Source organism: Elephas maximus, chromosome 2, assembly GCF_024166365.1.
Source record: "Elephas maximus indicus isolate mEleMax1 chromosome 2, mEleMax1 primary haplotype, whole genome shotgun sequence".
Taxonomy (NCBI): Eukaryota; Metazoa; Chordata; class Mammalia; order Proboscidea; family Elephantidae; genus Elephas; species Elephas maximus.
Window position 1 is genome coordinate 59,403,180 of NC_064820.1, and position 16,062 is coordinate 59,419,241.

The 16,062-nt window shown below is 36.8% G+C and overlaps 1 protein-coding gene across 1 annotated transcript in view; it reads left to right on the forward strand.

Moving 5' to 3' along the window:
* The window catches only part of DDX4 (DEAD-box helicase 4), a 139,981-nt gene that overhangs the window by 41,063 nt on the left and 82,856 nt on the right, over positions 1-16,062 (forward strand). The window contains exon 5 of the mRNA XM_049863796.1: positions 5,448-5,508. Within this exon, the coding sequence (XP_049719753.1) occupies positions 5,448-5,508 (61 nt within the window). The remainder of the gene's footprint in view (positions 1-5,447; positions 5,509-16,062) is intronic.

The window sequence follows — 16,062 nt, forward strand, 5'->3', positions numbered from 1 at the left end:
TGAGTTTACCACCTGGAGATGGAACAATAAAAGGTTAAGAAAAATTTGATAATCTAGCAATTGTGTAGTCCAGAAGTCTCAATGGTTATGCATTTGCTCATCACATGCAAGCTTGTTGGGACTCATCCCAACAAGAATGAATGGGTATGGATGCAAGCTTGTTGGGATGAGTGTTATAGAATGGATGGTTCTGGTGAGAGTATCAGCATATTGGGTTTGTTTACTAGCTATAATGCTACTTGTTAGCAGACTATAGGATTATGTCTCTGTATACTGACCACTTCTTTCTATTTGGCATTTTTATGGCACATTTCAGAAGGCAAATACTCTTGTAATTAAAGTGGAACTAGCTTGAGATAATGAGCCCATCCACAATCACAATTTCGTTAATCAGTAGTAGCGAAGTTAATAATAATTGTTAAGGTAAGAAAATAAACTGAGTCGGAATTGACTCGACAACATTGGGTTTGGTTTTTGGGGTTATATGATATTTCAGAGTGCAAGGTGAAAACAAATTGTTCATCAAAATGTAGAAGGATTAATTATTTGTAGCTGCATATTAAAAAAAAATTAGAACCCTTGTATTAAACATTTTGCAATTACTAAGTTGGTTCATTTGGTGATTTAAGAGGTTATAATGAATTTTTTCTTCAGTTCTTTCAGCTTGAGAAATACTGAGGGTGTTCTTCCCTTTTCGTTTTCTATCTCCAGGTCTTTGCACCTGTCATTATAATACTTTGTCTCCTCGAGCTGCCCTTTGAAATCTTCTGTTTAGCTCTTTTACATCATCACTTTTTCCTTTTGCTTTAGCTACTTGACTTTCAAGAACAAGTTTCAGAGTCTCTTCTGACATCCATTTTGGTCTTTTCTTTCTCTGTTGTCTTTTTAATGACCTCTTACTTTCTTCATGGATGGTGTCCTTGATGTCATTCCACAGTTTATCTGGTCTTCTTCTATCATTAATGTTCAAGGCGTCAAATCTGTTCTTGAGATGGTCTCTAAATTCAGGTGGGATATACTCAAAGTCATACTTTGGCTTTTGTTCTAATTTTCTTCAGTTTCACCTTGAACTTGCGTATAAGTAATTGGTGGTCTGTTCCACAGTCGGCCCCTGGCCTTGTTCTGACTGATGATATTGAGCTTTTCCATTGTCTCTTTCTACAGATGTAGTTGATTTGATTCCTGTGTATTCCATCTGGCCAGGTCCATATGTATAGTCACCGTTTATGTTGGTGAAAAAAGGTATTTGCAATGAAGAAGCTGTTGGTCTTGCAAAATTCAATCAGTGATCTCAGGCATCATTTCTATCACCAAGGCCATATTTTCTGACTACTGATCCTTCTTTGTTTCCAGCTTTTGCATTCCAAGCACCAGTAATTATCATTGCATCCTGAGTGCATGTTTGATCAATTTCAGAATGCAGAAGTTGATAAAAATCTTCAGTTTCTTCATCTTTGGCCTTAGTGGTTGGTGCATAAATTTAAATAATAGTCATATTAACTAGTATTCCTTGTAGGCGTATAAATATTATCCTTATCCTATCACTGACGGCATTGTGTTTCTGGATAGATCTTGAAATGTTCTTTTTGATGATGAATGCAATGCCATTCCTCTTCAGTTTCTGGCATAGTAGACCATAGGATTATAGTTCCTGGCATAGTAGACCATATGATTGTCTGATTCAGAATAACTAATACCAGTCCATTTCAGCTTGCTAATGCCTAGGATATCGATCTTTATAAGTTCCATTTCATTTTTGATGATTTCCAATTTTCCTGGATTCATACTTCGTACATTCCAGGTACCGATGATTAATGGATGTTTGCAGCTGTTTCTTCTCATTTTGAGTAGTGCCACGTCAGCAAATGAAGGTTCTGAAAGCTTTACTCCATCCATGTCATTAAGGTCGACTCTACTTTCAGGAGGCAGCTCTTTGCCAGTCGTGTTTTGAGTGCCTTCCAACCTGAGGGGCTCATCTTCTGGCACTGTATCAGACAGTGTTCTTCTGCTATTCATAAGGTTTTCACTGGCTAATGCTTTTCAGAAGTAGACCGCCGAGTCCTTCTTCCTAGTTTTTCTTATCCTGGAAGCTCAGCTGAAACCTGGCCGCCATGGGTGACTCTACTGGTATTTGAGTACTGGTGGCATAGCTTCCAGCATCACAGCAACACACAAGCCCCCACAGTACAACAAACTGACAGATGCATGGGGGGTTTTGTCTTTGGTAGTCATAAATTGGAACTTTCTACTGGAAGAATTACCCAAAGCCCAAGGACGAATAAGCAACATCATGATAAACAGAAGATATTGAAGTTGTCAAGGATTTCATTTTTGCTAAGATCCACAATCGATGCCCATGGAAGCAGCAGTCAAGAATCAAATGACATACAGAAAAAAACAATCTTTGCTGCTTATGGGGGTAGAAGGGTTAGGGGGGTGGAGGTAGGGATGAGGAATCACTAACTAGATAGTAGACAAGTGTTAACTTTGGCAAAGGGAAAGTAACACAAAATATGGGGAAGTCAGAACAGCTTGACCAAGGCAAAGTCATAGAAGCTTCCTAGATACATCCAAACACCTTGAGGGACCAAGCTACTGAGAACCATGGTCTTGGGGGACATCTAGGTCAATTGGCATAACATAGTTCATAAAGAAAATGTTTTACATCCAAAAAAAAAATTTTTTTTTTTTTTTTTGGTGAGTAGCACCTGGAGTCTTAAAAGCTTGTGAGTGACCATCTAAGATACATCTATTGATCCCATTCTATCGAGAGCAAAGGAGAATGAAGAAAACTGAAGATATCAGGAAAATATTAGTCCAGAGGACTAATGGGCCACAGGAGCCACAGCCTCCACCAGCCTGAGCCCAGAAGAACGATGGTGTCTGGCTACCACAGCTGAGGTCTCTGACAGGGATCACAGTAGAGGCTCCCAGACAAAGAGGGAGAATAATGTAGAACAAAATTCACATTCACAAAAAAAAGAAGACCAGACTTACTGGTCTGACAGAGACTGAAAGAACCCCCGAGACTATGGCCCCTGGATACTGTGCTAACTCAGAACTAAAGCCGTTCCCAAAGTCCACCTTTAAGCCAGAGATTAGACAGGCCTATGAAAAAAAACAATAACACACATGAGGAACGTGCTTCTTAGTTCAGTCAAGGATATGAGACCAAATGGGCAACAGCTGCCCAAAAGCAAAGTCGAAAAGACAGGAGGGGACAGGAAAACTGGATGAATGAACACAGGCATCCTGGGGTGTAAGGAAAGGGGGAGAGTGCTGACACATTGCAGGGATTGTGTCAATGCCATGAGATAATTTGTGTGTAAATTTTTGAATGAGGAACTAATTCACACTGTAAACTTTCACCTAAAGCACCATTTAAAAAAATAAATAAACAATGCATTGCATTGAGCAAAAACAAAGATGTCACTTTGAGGACTAAGGTGTAGCTGACCTAACCCATGGTATTTTTAACCACTTCATATGCATGCAAAAGCTGGTCCGTGAATAAGGAAGACTGAAGGAGGATTGATGCCTTTAAATGGTGGTGTTGGCAAAGAATATTGAATATACCATGGGCTGCCAGAAGAATGAACAAATCTGTTTTGGAAAAAGTACGGCCAGAATGCTCCTTGGAAGACGGAATGGCAAGACTTCGGCTCATGTACTTTGGAAATGTTATCAGGAGGGACCATTCCCTGGAGAAGGATGTCGTGCTTGGTAAAGCAGAAGGTCAGCAGAAAAGAGGAAGACCCTCAATGAGATGGATTGACAGTGAGTGCAACGGTAGTCTCAAGTGTAACAATGATTGTGAGAATGGCGCTCTCCTTCCTAATGTCAGCCGTTGAAAACCCTGTGGAGTATTGATCTACTCTGATACAAATGGGGTTGCTGTGAGTTGTGATGGACTCAACAGCAGCTGGTTTGTTTTTCTGCTCTTAACTTGGAAAAATGTTTGATGACTCTTGAGCTTTATAAAAGTGGTTTTTAAAGTCATTTGGTATCTTTTGTGAAAAAATTTTAGAAAATAAGTATTACCTGAAGATACGTTTCTGTACTCACTCCGTCTTTGAAACTTAAAGAAATTTATTGTGATTGTTCTAGTATAGTCAGTGGATTAAAGTATCTGCAGTTTTAGGTAAGCTTTCATTATTAAATTGTTGAATTCTTCTGTCGTATGCAGGAATTTCAGAGCTCTGTTACGAAAGTTTTGCCCTAAATAGAGGAAGCTTCACGAAAGGAAATAAAGTAGCAATTAATGATGATAAAAGGACAGCCTTGGAATTAGAAGCAAGAAAAAAAAAATCACTCAAATTGTCATTAATCCAGAGATACTCCAAAAAATGTTAAAATTGTCCCAGAATTAATTTGGCATTAAGCTGTTGATTTTATAACAACCTTGGTTGAATTTTCTTATTCCGTCAAATATTATACTACTGCAAAAGTAATGCGTGTGTATTAATAGTGAATTTTTTTTTTTTGTGGCTAAATTAGGGAAAATGGAACAGTCAGTATTCAAGAGTGTTAAAGACAATCTTCCTCCAATCTTGTGACAGTTTTGATCGAAACTAACCATAAATATTCTGACGATACAGCCAATGAAACATCACTTTATTGGATTTGTAGTGCAGTTGCAAGATGTGTGTGTAGATTGTTTTTAATACATAAGTTAGTTTTCTTTCTTAAAGTGAATTCCTTTTAAAAACATGAGTACATTAATTTGTTTCACTTTATATAAACACAGTGTAAGTTTTTAAAAGAAGTTTTTACTGCCCTTACTGTAGGAACTTTGCTACCTGCTAATGTTCTGTGTTCTACTTTGTGCAGTATTCATGAACATACTGTAGAATACTGAACTCTGCAAATTATATTTTATATTGGCAGGCATTGATTTATTTGTGTATTGCTTTGGTCAGATTTTATTTTTATAACAGTAGTATTTGATTATACTTTTCAAGTACATGGGTTACTTAACTTTTAAGTCATGGGTCAGCAAACTTTCTATAAAGGGCCAGGTAGTAAATAATTAGACTTTTCAGGCTATAAGTTCTCTGTCACAACTACTCAACTTTGCTGTTGTAGTGTGAAAGCAGCCATAGACAATACCTAAATGAATAAGCATGGTTGTGTTTCAGTAAAACTTGTAAAAACAAGTGGCCCATCAGATTTGGCCCATCTCTGTAATTTGCTAATGCCCTTTTACATGATAATAATATTACATACATACAATAATAAAATGACAGTGTCTTGGAATATTTAGTAAATGAACATCCAGTGGTCCAGAAAAATCTTACAGTCTACCGTTGTTTGGTTTAGAACAAAGCCCAGTTGTTACAATTTTCTCAGTATTTGTGAAGTAGATGATAGAAAAAAACCTAGTACCTTTGATGATACATTCTTGTTATTCCAAGTAAAAACTAGTCTTTTCTTCCTACTTGTTACAGGATAGGTATTCTTCTGGAGCAAATGGAGACACTTTTAACAGGACTCCAGCTTCATCATCAGGTATGTGTTAAGGCAAAAAATGTGGAACGCTTTTTAGGTTAAGTGCTTCGTCTAGCGAATAAGGAGCAGGCTAGTAGATATCTTGTTATTAGACAGAAGGGTGTTTTTTAAAAAAATTTTTCTAGTGTGAATTTATTCTGATTCTTATATTTTCAGATGGGGGAACTACTAGCTAGAAAAAAAGAGAGAGGAGAGAGTACAGTGCTATAGACTATACTACTTGATTTAGTGGGTTGCTGTAAAACCTTTGCCCAACCTGGAAGTTGTGTGTTTGGTTTCCCGGCTGCTAGGGAATTGTCAGGGCTCCTGACTTAAGGTTCCTAGTAGGTAGGGCATTGGACTATAAAGTTGATAAAATAGGTTGCAATGGCGGTGACCTGTCAGGATAACAACTTTTTAAGCCAAACCTACCATACCATCAAGATATTATGAGTTTCTTTGGGATTAGAGAACTAATTTGGAAAAGATTTTAGGTGAATAGGAGAAATGTTTTGTTGGTAGAATCTTCAGGAAGATTGACTGAAATAACCAGTTTACCAGTTGCCATTGAGTTGATTCTTAGTTATAATAACCCCATGCATTGCAGAGTAGAACTGTGCTTCATAGAGTTTGCAAGGCTGTGACATTTTGAAAGTGGATTGCCAGGCCTTTCTTCTGGTTCAAACTGCCAGCCTTTCAGTTCAGTTAGTTGAGCACCTAAACCATTTGTGCCAGCTAGGGAGGTTGAAATACTCACCAATTAAAAGCTTGGATGCTTCTTAGCATTAGATATATGAACGTTCAGGCTCCATAGGTAACGGAAACTATGCTTAGATACAGATTGCCTGCTTACCTTCGTCTGAAAAGCAAGTACATTTTGTCACTCTCTTTTAGTTGAAAAAAAATGTTTTTTCATTAAAATAGGTTTTCTTGCTAACAGAAATATATACCAGGCCGATGAATATATACTAAGGCAATGAATATTTACTAAACTGATACCTAAATATGCTTGTTGCAAGATAAATAAATACAGAGGTAAAAAGGAAGAAAATAAAATAATCTGAAATCTTGGCACACAGAGTTAGCCACCACTGACAGTTGGGTGACTGATTTTTGTAGAAGTCTACATACATGTGGCGCCGTGGTTAAGACCTCAGCTGATAACCAAAAGGTCAGCAGTTCGATCCACCAGGCGCTCTTTGGAAACCCTATGGGGCAGTTCTGTTCTGTTCTGTCCTATAGGGTTGGTATGAGTTGGAACCAACAGATGGCAGTGGGTTTTACAAACATTCTTATCGGTCTATCTAAAATTGTATTTCATAGGCATATAATATATATCTTTTTTTATCATAAATACCTGTCTTGCTTTTCCTTTGCCAACATACCCTTTCCTTTCACACCCTTTTCATGCTCATAAAGTTTTACTTAGACATGTTTCTTTATTGTTGCCGTCTATTTCACAAAAATGGAGTCTTATTATACTGCATCTTGCTTTTACTTACTAATCATTCAAACCTTTCTAAGTCAACTGGTACAAGCTAATTTTTTCTAAAATTAAGTGAAAACATTCATGTATCTGGTTTTAAAATGTAAAATACTAAGCATGCAGTTTATCATGAAAAACGTTTAGTTTCTTTTTCCCCCATCTCTTGAACTCCTAGTGTGAAAAATGAGTAATTAGTTTCTCTCCTTTCCCCTCGCCCCGCAAAACCCACTCACACTTCCTCCCTTCCCACTCTTCTATTATTATCATGCTTTCTGCTTAAAATCTAAACTCAGTTTTTATACCATCATGGTGGTTTATACATCATTTGTATTTGAGCAGTGTGTGATATAATTATATTGCCTTTATTGTTCACCCTTCTGTTTTGTCTTTATTACAGTTAGTCATTACCTTGTTTTGTTTACCTGGTTGTCTGTGTTTCTGTTGCTAATTCACGCCCAATCCCTCAGCTAGACACACACATATTTGTTCCCTTAGTTTCTAACACATAAAGCACTCTGTCAGTTTCATTTTTTAAATACCCCTTCCTGGAATCTTCTTTCCACCTGCTCTGATCTGTACTGGCTGCTTTCCATGCTCTAACCCTAGAAACTTCCCTTCACATCTTTCCCATGTCAGCTTCCATTTTACCTGGATCCTATGTTTTTTTTCTACCTTGATTTTTTTCCCCCTCTCGTTCCTGCTTTGGTAGAGTCTGTTTTACTGCAGCTTCCTGAGAAGCAAGCAAAGTTGAGATATTGCAGTTGTATTTACCTTCACTCTTTATTGATAGAAGGGTAAAGTTGGAAATAATTTCCCCCCAGAATTCTAAATTGCTTTATTATATGTGAAATACAGTGATGCTGTTGAGAAGTTTGATATTCTGAGTCTCTATGCTTTGTATATGACTGTCTTTCTAAACTCTTAAGTTTTTAGGTTCTCAATTTATCTTCTGTATTCTGAAAATTTTATGATTATGTACCTTGATGTGGGACTTTTCATTAATTGTGCAGCGCACTTGTTTGGCCTGTTGAATCTAAAACTCAGATGTTCTTCACTTCTAAGAAATTTTCTTACGTTGTTTTTCCTCTGAGGATTATTGTAATTTCATTTTGAAGATTACTTCTGTCCTCTATATTGACTTTTTCCTCAGAAGTTCTTTTTCGTTGTTAGCTGCCACCTAGTCAGCACCTAGTATGCACCACCTAGTGTGCATGACAACCCCATGCACAACAGAATGAAACACTGCCCGGTCCCACCATCCCCATGATCGGTGTGGACCTGCCTCTTGTGACCCATAGGGTTTTCATTGACTGCCTTTTGGAAATACATTGCCAGACATTTCTTCCTAGATTATCTTAGTCTGAAAGCTCCACTGAAACCTGTTCAGCATCACAGCAACCCGTAAGCTTCAGTGGGTGACAGTGGATGGTGGTTGCACATGAGGTGCGTTGGCTGGGAGTTGAACCCAGGACTCCTGCATGAAAGGCTAGAATTCTACCACTGAACCACCACTGCACCCCCTTTTGTGTGTGTGTGTGTGTTTTAGTCTATGTCTTTTATATGGTTGGCTTCCTTCAAAGACGGCGCATGCCTGTCTTTTTGTATTTAAGAGGTGGTGTCGTTGTGTGCTGTCTGTTTGATTCTGACTCACAGTGGACCTGTGTGACAGTGGAACTGCACCCACCATAGGGTTTCTAGGCTATACTCTTCATGGGAGCAGATCACCAGCTTTGTAAGAAATTGCCAGATTGTCCTCCAGAGTGACTGTACCATTTTTCATTCCCTTTAGCAATGAATGAGAGTTCCTGTTGCACAACATCTTTACCAGCATTTGGTGTTGTCAGTGTTGAATTTTAGACAGTCACATAGGTGTGTAGTAGTATCTCATTGTTGTTTTTATTGAAAATTCCTTATGACATATGATGATATGACGTCAATTGTTGTTTCGTATGCTTATTTGCTTTCTGTATGTCTTTGGTGAAGTGTCTATTCAGATCCTTTGCCTACTTTATTATTGGATTATTTTCTTACTGTTGAATTTTAAGAGTTCTCTGTATATTTTAGGTATAAGTTCTTTAATGGATAATGTCTTTTGCCAGTATTTTTACCTTGTCTGTGGATTGTCTTTTCATTCTCTAAACAGCATCTTTTGCAGAGCAGAAGTTTTTAATTTTAACAAAGTCCACCTTATCAATTTTTTCTTTTACGAATACTGCCTTTGGTGCTATATCTAAAAAGTCATCACCAAACCCAAGTTCATCTGAATTTTCTACTATATTATCTTCTAGACGTTTGTATAGTTTTGTGTCTTACATTTGGACCTCTAATTCCTTTTGAGTTAATTTTTCTGAAAGATGTAGTATCTCTGTGTAGATTCATTATTTTATTTTATTTTATTTTGCGTGTAGATGTCCAGTTATTCCAACATGTTTGTTGAAATGCTTGTTATTTCTTCATTTAATTGCATTTACTCCTTTGCCAAAGATCAGTTGATTATATTTGTGTGGGTCTATCTCTGTGCTCTCTGTTCTGTTCCACTCATCTATTGGTCTGTTCCTTCACCAATACCACACTGTCTTTATCACTGTAACTTTATAATAAGTCTTGAGGTTGGATAATGTCAGTCCTTCAACTCTGTTCTTTTCAGTATTGTGTGGGCTGAGCCATTCTTTTGTGTATATGTTTTAAAATGTGTGTTGTTTCATGTGCGTGTGTTTTCTGTGTTTACATGCTTTTAATTTATGAATATGTTATTTTGTTAAAGATTTCATTCTTTTTCCCCCATCACTATGTTTCAGATACATTCCTATTGATAATTGATTTTATTATTTCTAACTACTGCATTGTATTTCATACAGTATATCACCAAGGTTTATCTACTCCCTCAGTAATGAACACTCAGATTATCTTATTCACCACCACCACAAGAAGGATGAGTATTCTTGTACATTCCCCTTATGGGCCAGAATGAAAATTTCTTTGGGTAGTGGACTCAAGTGTGGAATCACAGGGTTGTGGGGTATAAAAAAAAAAAAATTATGTGTATTTAATTTCACTAAATATTTCAAAATTGCTCCCCAGAATAGTTATACTAATCCATACTCCTATATAGTTCCTGCCCACCATTACTTCTGACATTTGACATTCAGTCTTTTAATTTTAGCCATGTATCGGGATAAAGTAAAATATCATTGTTTTAATATGCATTTATCTGCTTATGAGCTTAACTGTCTTTTCATAAGCTTGTTATCTTTTTGGGTTTTTACTCCTGTAAGTTGCCTGTTAACACAGTTTAGCCTGTTTTTCGACTAACTTTCTTTCTCTTGTCAATTGGCAGGCATTCCTCTAATAGACCGTATTTTAGTCTCTTTTCTGATTTGGGTGTTGCAGATATCTTCTCCCATTCTGTTCTCCGTCAACTTCGTCCGTGACCTGCCTCATTGATTAAAAAATTTAATTCTGGAGTCATTGAACTATTTTATTTGGCTTCCTAATTTGCTTTTGGAGTTTTAGCTAAGCTCTTTCCCATCTCCATGTCAAAAACTAACTTCATATATTCTTTACAATTTTACTTTTTATTTACATTTAGTCTTTATCTGAATCCATCCTTTTTAATATGGTCTGAAATAGAAATCCAATTTGTCTCCATATATATTCCAGTTTTCCCAGCACTATCTGCCGGCATTCAGCCCTTCCCTGTTGATGAGTGGTGCAGATTTCGTCTCTTGTATAATTTTTTTTACTAAAAAATGTATATTACACACACATATTTAATTGTGGTGAAATATATATAAGAAAACATTTACCATTTCAGCCATTTTTACGTGTACAATTTAGTGATATTCACCATGTTGTACAACCATCACCACTATCCATTTCCAGATACTTTTTACTTAAAGCATTGGACAGAATCTACAGCTGACTGAGTAGTAGTAGAAATAACAAGTGTGTAGGCTTTACCTCACTTAAGTGGGAATGATCCAAAATAAAGTGAAGTATGATGTCTGCTATAGGCTTCTGATATATTTTTATCAGACAAGGAAGTTGCTTTCCATTTCTACATGAATATTAGTTTTGTTCAGGAATGGCAGTTGAATGTTACCAAAGTTTTTTTTTTTGGAATTACTAATTTCAATATTTTTTTTCCTTTAAATCTGTGAATGTAGTGAAATAAATGGTTGGTTTTTTAAGTTGAACTTTGTGTTCCTGGGATAAGCCCTACATGGCTATTTTATTACAGTGTTGAATGAAATTTGATGTTTTATTTAGCACTTTTGAATTAATAAGTAATATTGACGTGAAGTTTCCTTTTCTTGTCCTCCTGATTTTAGTTTCAAGTTTCTTGTCTTTCTTAATAAGCTCTGGAACATGAAAATTACGTGTTTCTTACCAATTTAGTAGAATCTGTCTACAGAACTGTCTAGGCAAGGCTGGGTTCTTTTTTTTTTTAACTTTTAAATTGAAACGTAGCACACATACAGATTCAATATATTTAATTCAGTAAGATACACATCATAAATGTACAGCTCATTGAATTTTCGTAAACTGTGAATACATCCTTGTAACCAGCACCCAGATCATGACACAGAACACCTTAGAAGTCTTTCTCCCAAGCACCACCCCTCTCCCCAGGGGTAACTACTATTCTTACTTCTAACAGCATAGATCAGTTTTCCCTACAAATAGGAATCATGTAAATGAAATCATATGTTCTGTTCTCTCATGTTGAGCTCTCTCCATGTTGTTAGAAGTAGTTGTAGATTATTCACGGATATATAGTATTCTGCTATGTGAATATACGATAAATTATATTGATGGACATTTGAGTAGTTACCAGTATTTGGCTATTATTAATAATTCTGCTGTAAATGTTTTCTTGCCCATTGTCTTTTCAGCAGACTTAAAAATCTTGTTACTTAGACTGTGGTTTGCAGACCAATAGCATTGGCATCAACAGGAAATTTGTTATAATGCAGTCTCAGGCCCCACTCTAGAACTGCTGCATCAGAATCAACATTATGAAACACATTAGTGTTGTAATTGTAGTCTTAGATCTCTAGTTGGAAGACTGGACATTGATGATTTACAAATGTTCAGTCTTTCAGCAATTTGGGAAAATGGAGTTGGAAAGTCATTACAGCTGGCAACTCTAAGTACTGATATATTGTTTTAGAACTCTTTGTTGCTAAATCTGATGAGCCTGTCTTTCTTTATCTTCCCTCTTAGGATAAGCAACCACTGGAAGATTACAGAGGGCTAGTGCTCACACTGAAGTTTCACAGCACTTGGCTCTTCTTTTGCTTGGGGGCTGAGTACTTGGATTTTTTTTTTTTTTTTTTGTCCTTGTTCAAACTCTGAGCCTCCTTAGATTTGATCCAAACGATGTTCTTTGTGGTCACTTGTTAGGGATTGCCTGCAGTAAACCTAAGTTCATTTTAAATGAGTTTTCTGTATTTTTATTTCCTTTGATATTTTTGGGGTTTTTTTGACAGTATTCAAGAAAAGCAGCTGTACTCGATTATTTATTGGTATTGTGGTATTTTTGTTGCTAGTATTTATTGTTTTTATTGTTAGCATTTATTATTTTTGTTGCTAGTATTTATTATGATGGGACTTGACCTACATAAGAGACAGCAGTTCATTACATTCACGAAGTGAGAGCAATGATCCCTGAAAACTACTGTAAAGTTCAAAACTGTTAAAAAAAGAAATCACATGAAAAAATTGTTTATCTTTTTCTGAATTGGATGCTAATAGCAAAGAAAACAAGATGGGTTAATTCTTACTTATCTGTAAAACCAAACCTGCTGCCATCGAGTTGATTCCGACTCATAGTAACTGTATAGGACAGAGAAGAACTGCCCCGTGAGGTTTCTAAGGCTGTAATCTCTACGGAAGCAGACTGCCACATCTTTTTCCCCCAGAGTGGCTGGTGGGTTCAAATTGCCAGCCTTTCCATTAGCACCTGAGCTCTTAACCACTGCACCATCAAAACAACAACAACAAAAAAGAAAACCAAACTCATTGCCGTGGAGTGAATTTCAACTCATAGTGACCCTATAGGACAGAGTAGGACTGCCCCTAGGGTTTCTAAGGCTGTAGTCTTTACAGAAGCAGACTGCCACATCTGTCTCCTGTGGACCAACTGGTGAGTTTGAACTTCCCACCTTTCAGTTAGCAGCCAAGCGCTTAACCGCTGTACCACCAGACCTCTTTTATTCTTGCTTAGAACCTTCTGTTTTCAGATCATCATTTTTCAACTGTCTTGAGCTTTTTAAAACTTGCATTTTGGTTCCTGTTACTTTGAAAGTAATTGTAACTGTTCCGTGTTTTATTTTTCAAGTTGGAATGGCTCATGATGTCATTCCCAGATTATTTTTAACTTTGTTCTCTGATTTACCTTCTGGGTATGGTAAGGTATTTCTGATATATTTACTGTAGGGAATGTAAATAAGTAGGTTTTTAAATCTGATAACTGGGTTCAAATTGAAGCTCAGTCTTCATACTGGATGAATAACTTTGGCAAAGTTGCCTAGCTTTTCTAAGCTATTTGTTTTCTCTTTTTTAAAATAAGGATAATACCTCATAAGTTCGTAATGGTTAAATAAGCTAGCTAATATTGGAAAAGACCTAGTGCCTGATACCTGTTGATACTAAATTATATTAGCTACCTTGCATTTGACCATTTATTTTAGTTGTCACCTAGTTTTACTTAACCTGTGGCTATCACTGGAGCCCTGGTGGTGCAGTGGTTAAGAGCTACAGCTGCTAATCAAAGTGTCGGCAGTTTGAATCCACCAGCCGCTCATCGGAAACCCTGTGGGGCAGTTCTACTCTGTTCTGTAGGGTTGCTGTGAGTCGGAATTGGCTTGATGGCAAGGGGGTTTGGTAACTATCACCGACTAGTTGAATCTTAAGTCTTCTTTTCAGATGTTACTCTTTTTCCCATGTCTGCTATTAGTTCAGATCTTTTAAATTGTTTTTGGAATGGGAACAGTTTAGCAGTTTTGAGATAGAAATCCTGTATTCTACGTCTGTTACTTACAGGTTGTATATGTTGGGCATGTCACTTAATCTTTTCTAAAAACAAACTTTACAACACCTATGCTGCCTCCTAACAGGGTTGTTGTAAGGATCAAATGAGGTAATGTATGTGAAAGTCCTTTTTTAAAGTGTGACACTGTATACAAATGTAAAATGCTTTTCCTAAAGGACAGTATGGTTTGTGTTATTTAATTTAGATCTAATCTACCCCAGTGCTGTCGAATTTAGATCTGCTATAGTCTTTCTATTTCATTTAGCCAAACAGTCCTAAAATTGTTGGGGAAAGAAATTTTCTCCAGACATAGTTGACAATTTATTAAAATATATAATTAAAATCATATAAGAATATAACAATATAATTTTTTCATGCTAAATTCCAAGTATGATCATATGCATTTTAGTTAAGCATTTATATTTTTTATTTTACTTGATTTAAAAAAAAATTTTTTAATTGTGCTTTAGTTGAAAGTTTATAGCTCAAGTTAATTTATCATATAAAAATTTATACACATATTGTTTTGTGATATTAGTTGCAGTCCCCACAATGTGACAGCACACTCCCCCTTTCCACCCCAGGTGCCCTGTGTCTATTCAGCCAGTTTCTGTCCCTTTCTGCCTTCTCATCCTGCCTCTGATCAGGAGCCGCCCATTTGGTCTTATGTATCTTTTTTTTTTTTTATCTTAGTGAACTAAGAAGCACACTCCTCGCAAGTATTATTCTTTCTTTTATAGTCCTGTCTAATCTTTGTCTGAAGAGTGGGCTTCGGCAATGGTTTTAGTTCTGAGTTAACAGAGTGTCCAGAGGCCATAGTTTCAGGGGTTCCTCTAGTCTCCGTCAGACCATTAAGTCTGGTCTTTTTACGTGAATTTGAATTTTGTTGTACATTTTTCCCCTGCTCTGTCTGGGATTCTCTGTTATGTTCCCTGTCAGGGCGGTCATGGGCGGTAGCCAGGCACCATCTATTTCTTCTGGTCTCAGGCTGGTGGAGTTTCTGGTTTATGTGGACCTTTTATCTCTTGGGCTAATATTTTCCTTGTGTCTTTGGTGTTCTTCATTCTCCTTTGCTCCAGGTGGGTTGGGACCAATTGATGCTTCTTAGATGGCTGCTTGCAAGCTTTTAAGACCCCAGTCGCCACTCATCAAAGTGGGATGCAGAGCATTTTCTTAATAAACTTTGTTATGCCAGTTGACCTAGATGTCCCCCAAAACCATGGGTCCTAGCCCCAGCTACTCTGTCTTTCAAACTGTTTGGATGTGTTCAGGAAACATTAGCTTTCACTTTGGTCCAGTTGTGCCAACTTCCCCGTAAGCATCTATATTTCTAAATAAGCCTTTACCCTCTGTAAGTGCCCTTTCTTTTCTAATAAACATGGTACAAGATGGCTAGCACAAGTGTAATTAAATTTGCTTGATATGAATGAGGTCCTAGAATACAAAATATCCAACTTTTATGAAATCACCTCCAGTCCTCCACACTTAATTTTATGATAATATTAATTTTTAACCCACTGTCTTGGTAGTTGCATTCTTGTCACAGAAGTTGGGAGAAGCATGGATCTAGATATCATAGCAACCAAATGAACATATATCATCCGGATTTTAAGTACAAAGTGAGTTAGATGAGAGTTACATAAAATTATAGGAGGTGGGGGAGGAAAAAACAATAGTGGCTAAATAATATATAAACAGGGGAAATCTTGGGACACATTTATAGAAACTTCAGTTAATGAGTTAAGGGTATTTTTGGCTTATTTCTTCATCCTAAAACAACTTTAGACTCTAAGAGCTTGTCATTCAAGGTTACTTTCTTATGTATTTGAGTACTACTGTACAAAAGTCAGCTTTACACGTTGAATCAAGATGGAAACATGAGTGAGCACCTTATTTCCTTTTTCATTGATGCTCTTGTTTCACGACTTGGGAAACACACCCACTTCTCACATACCAAAGGGACTAGAAGATAGGAGGGAACAGGAAAGCTGATAATAGGGAACCCAGGGTTGAGAAAGGAGAGTATTGACATGTTGTGGGGTTATTAACCAAT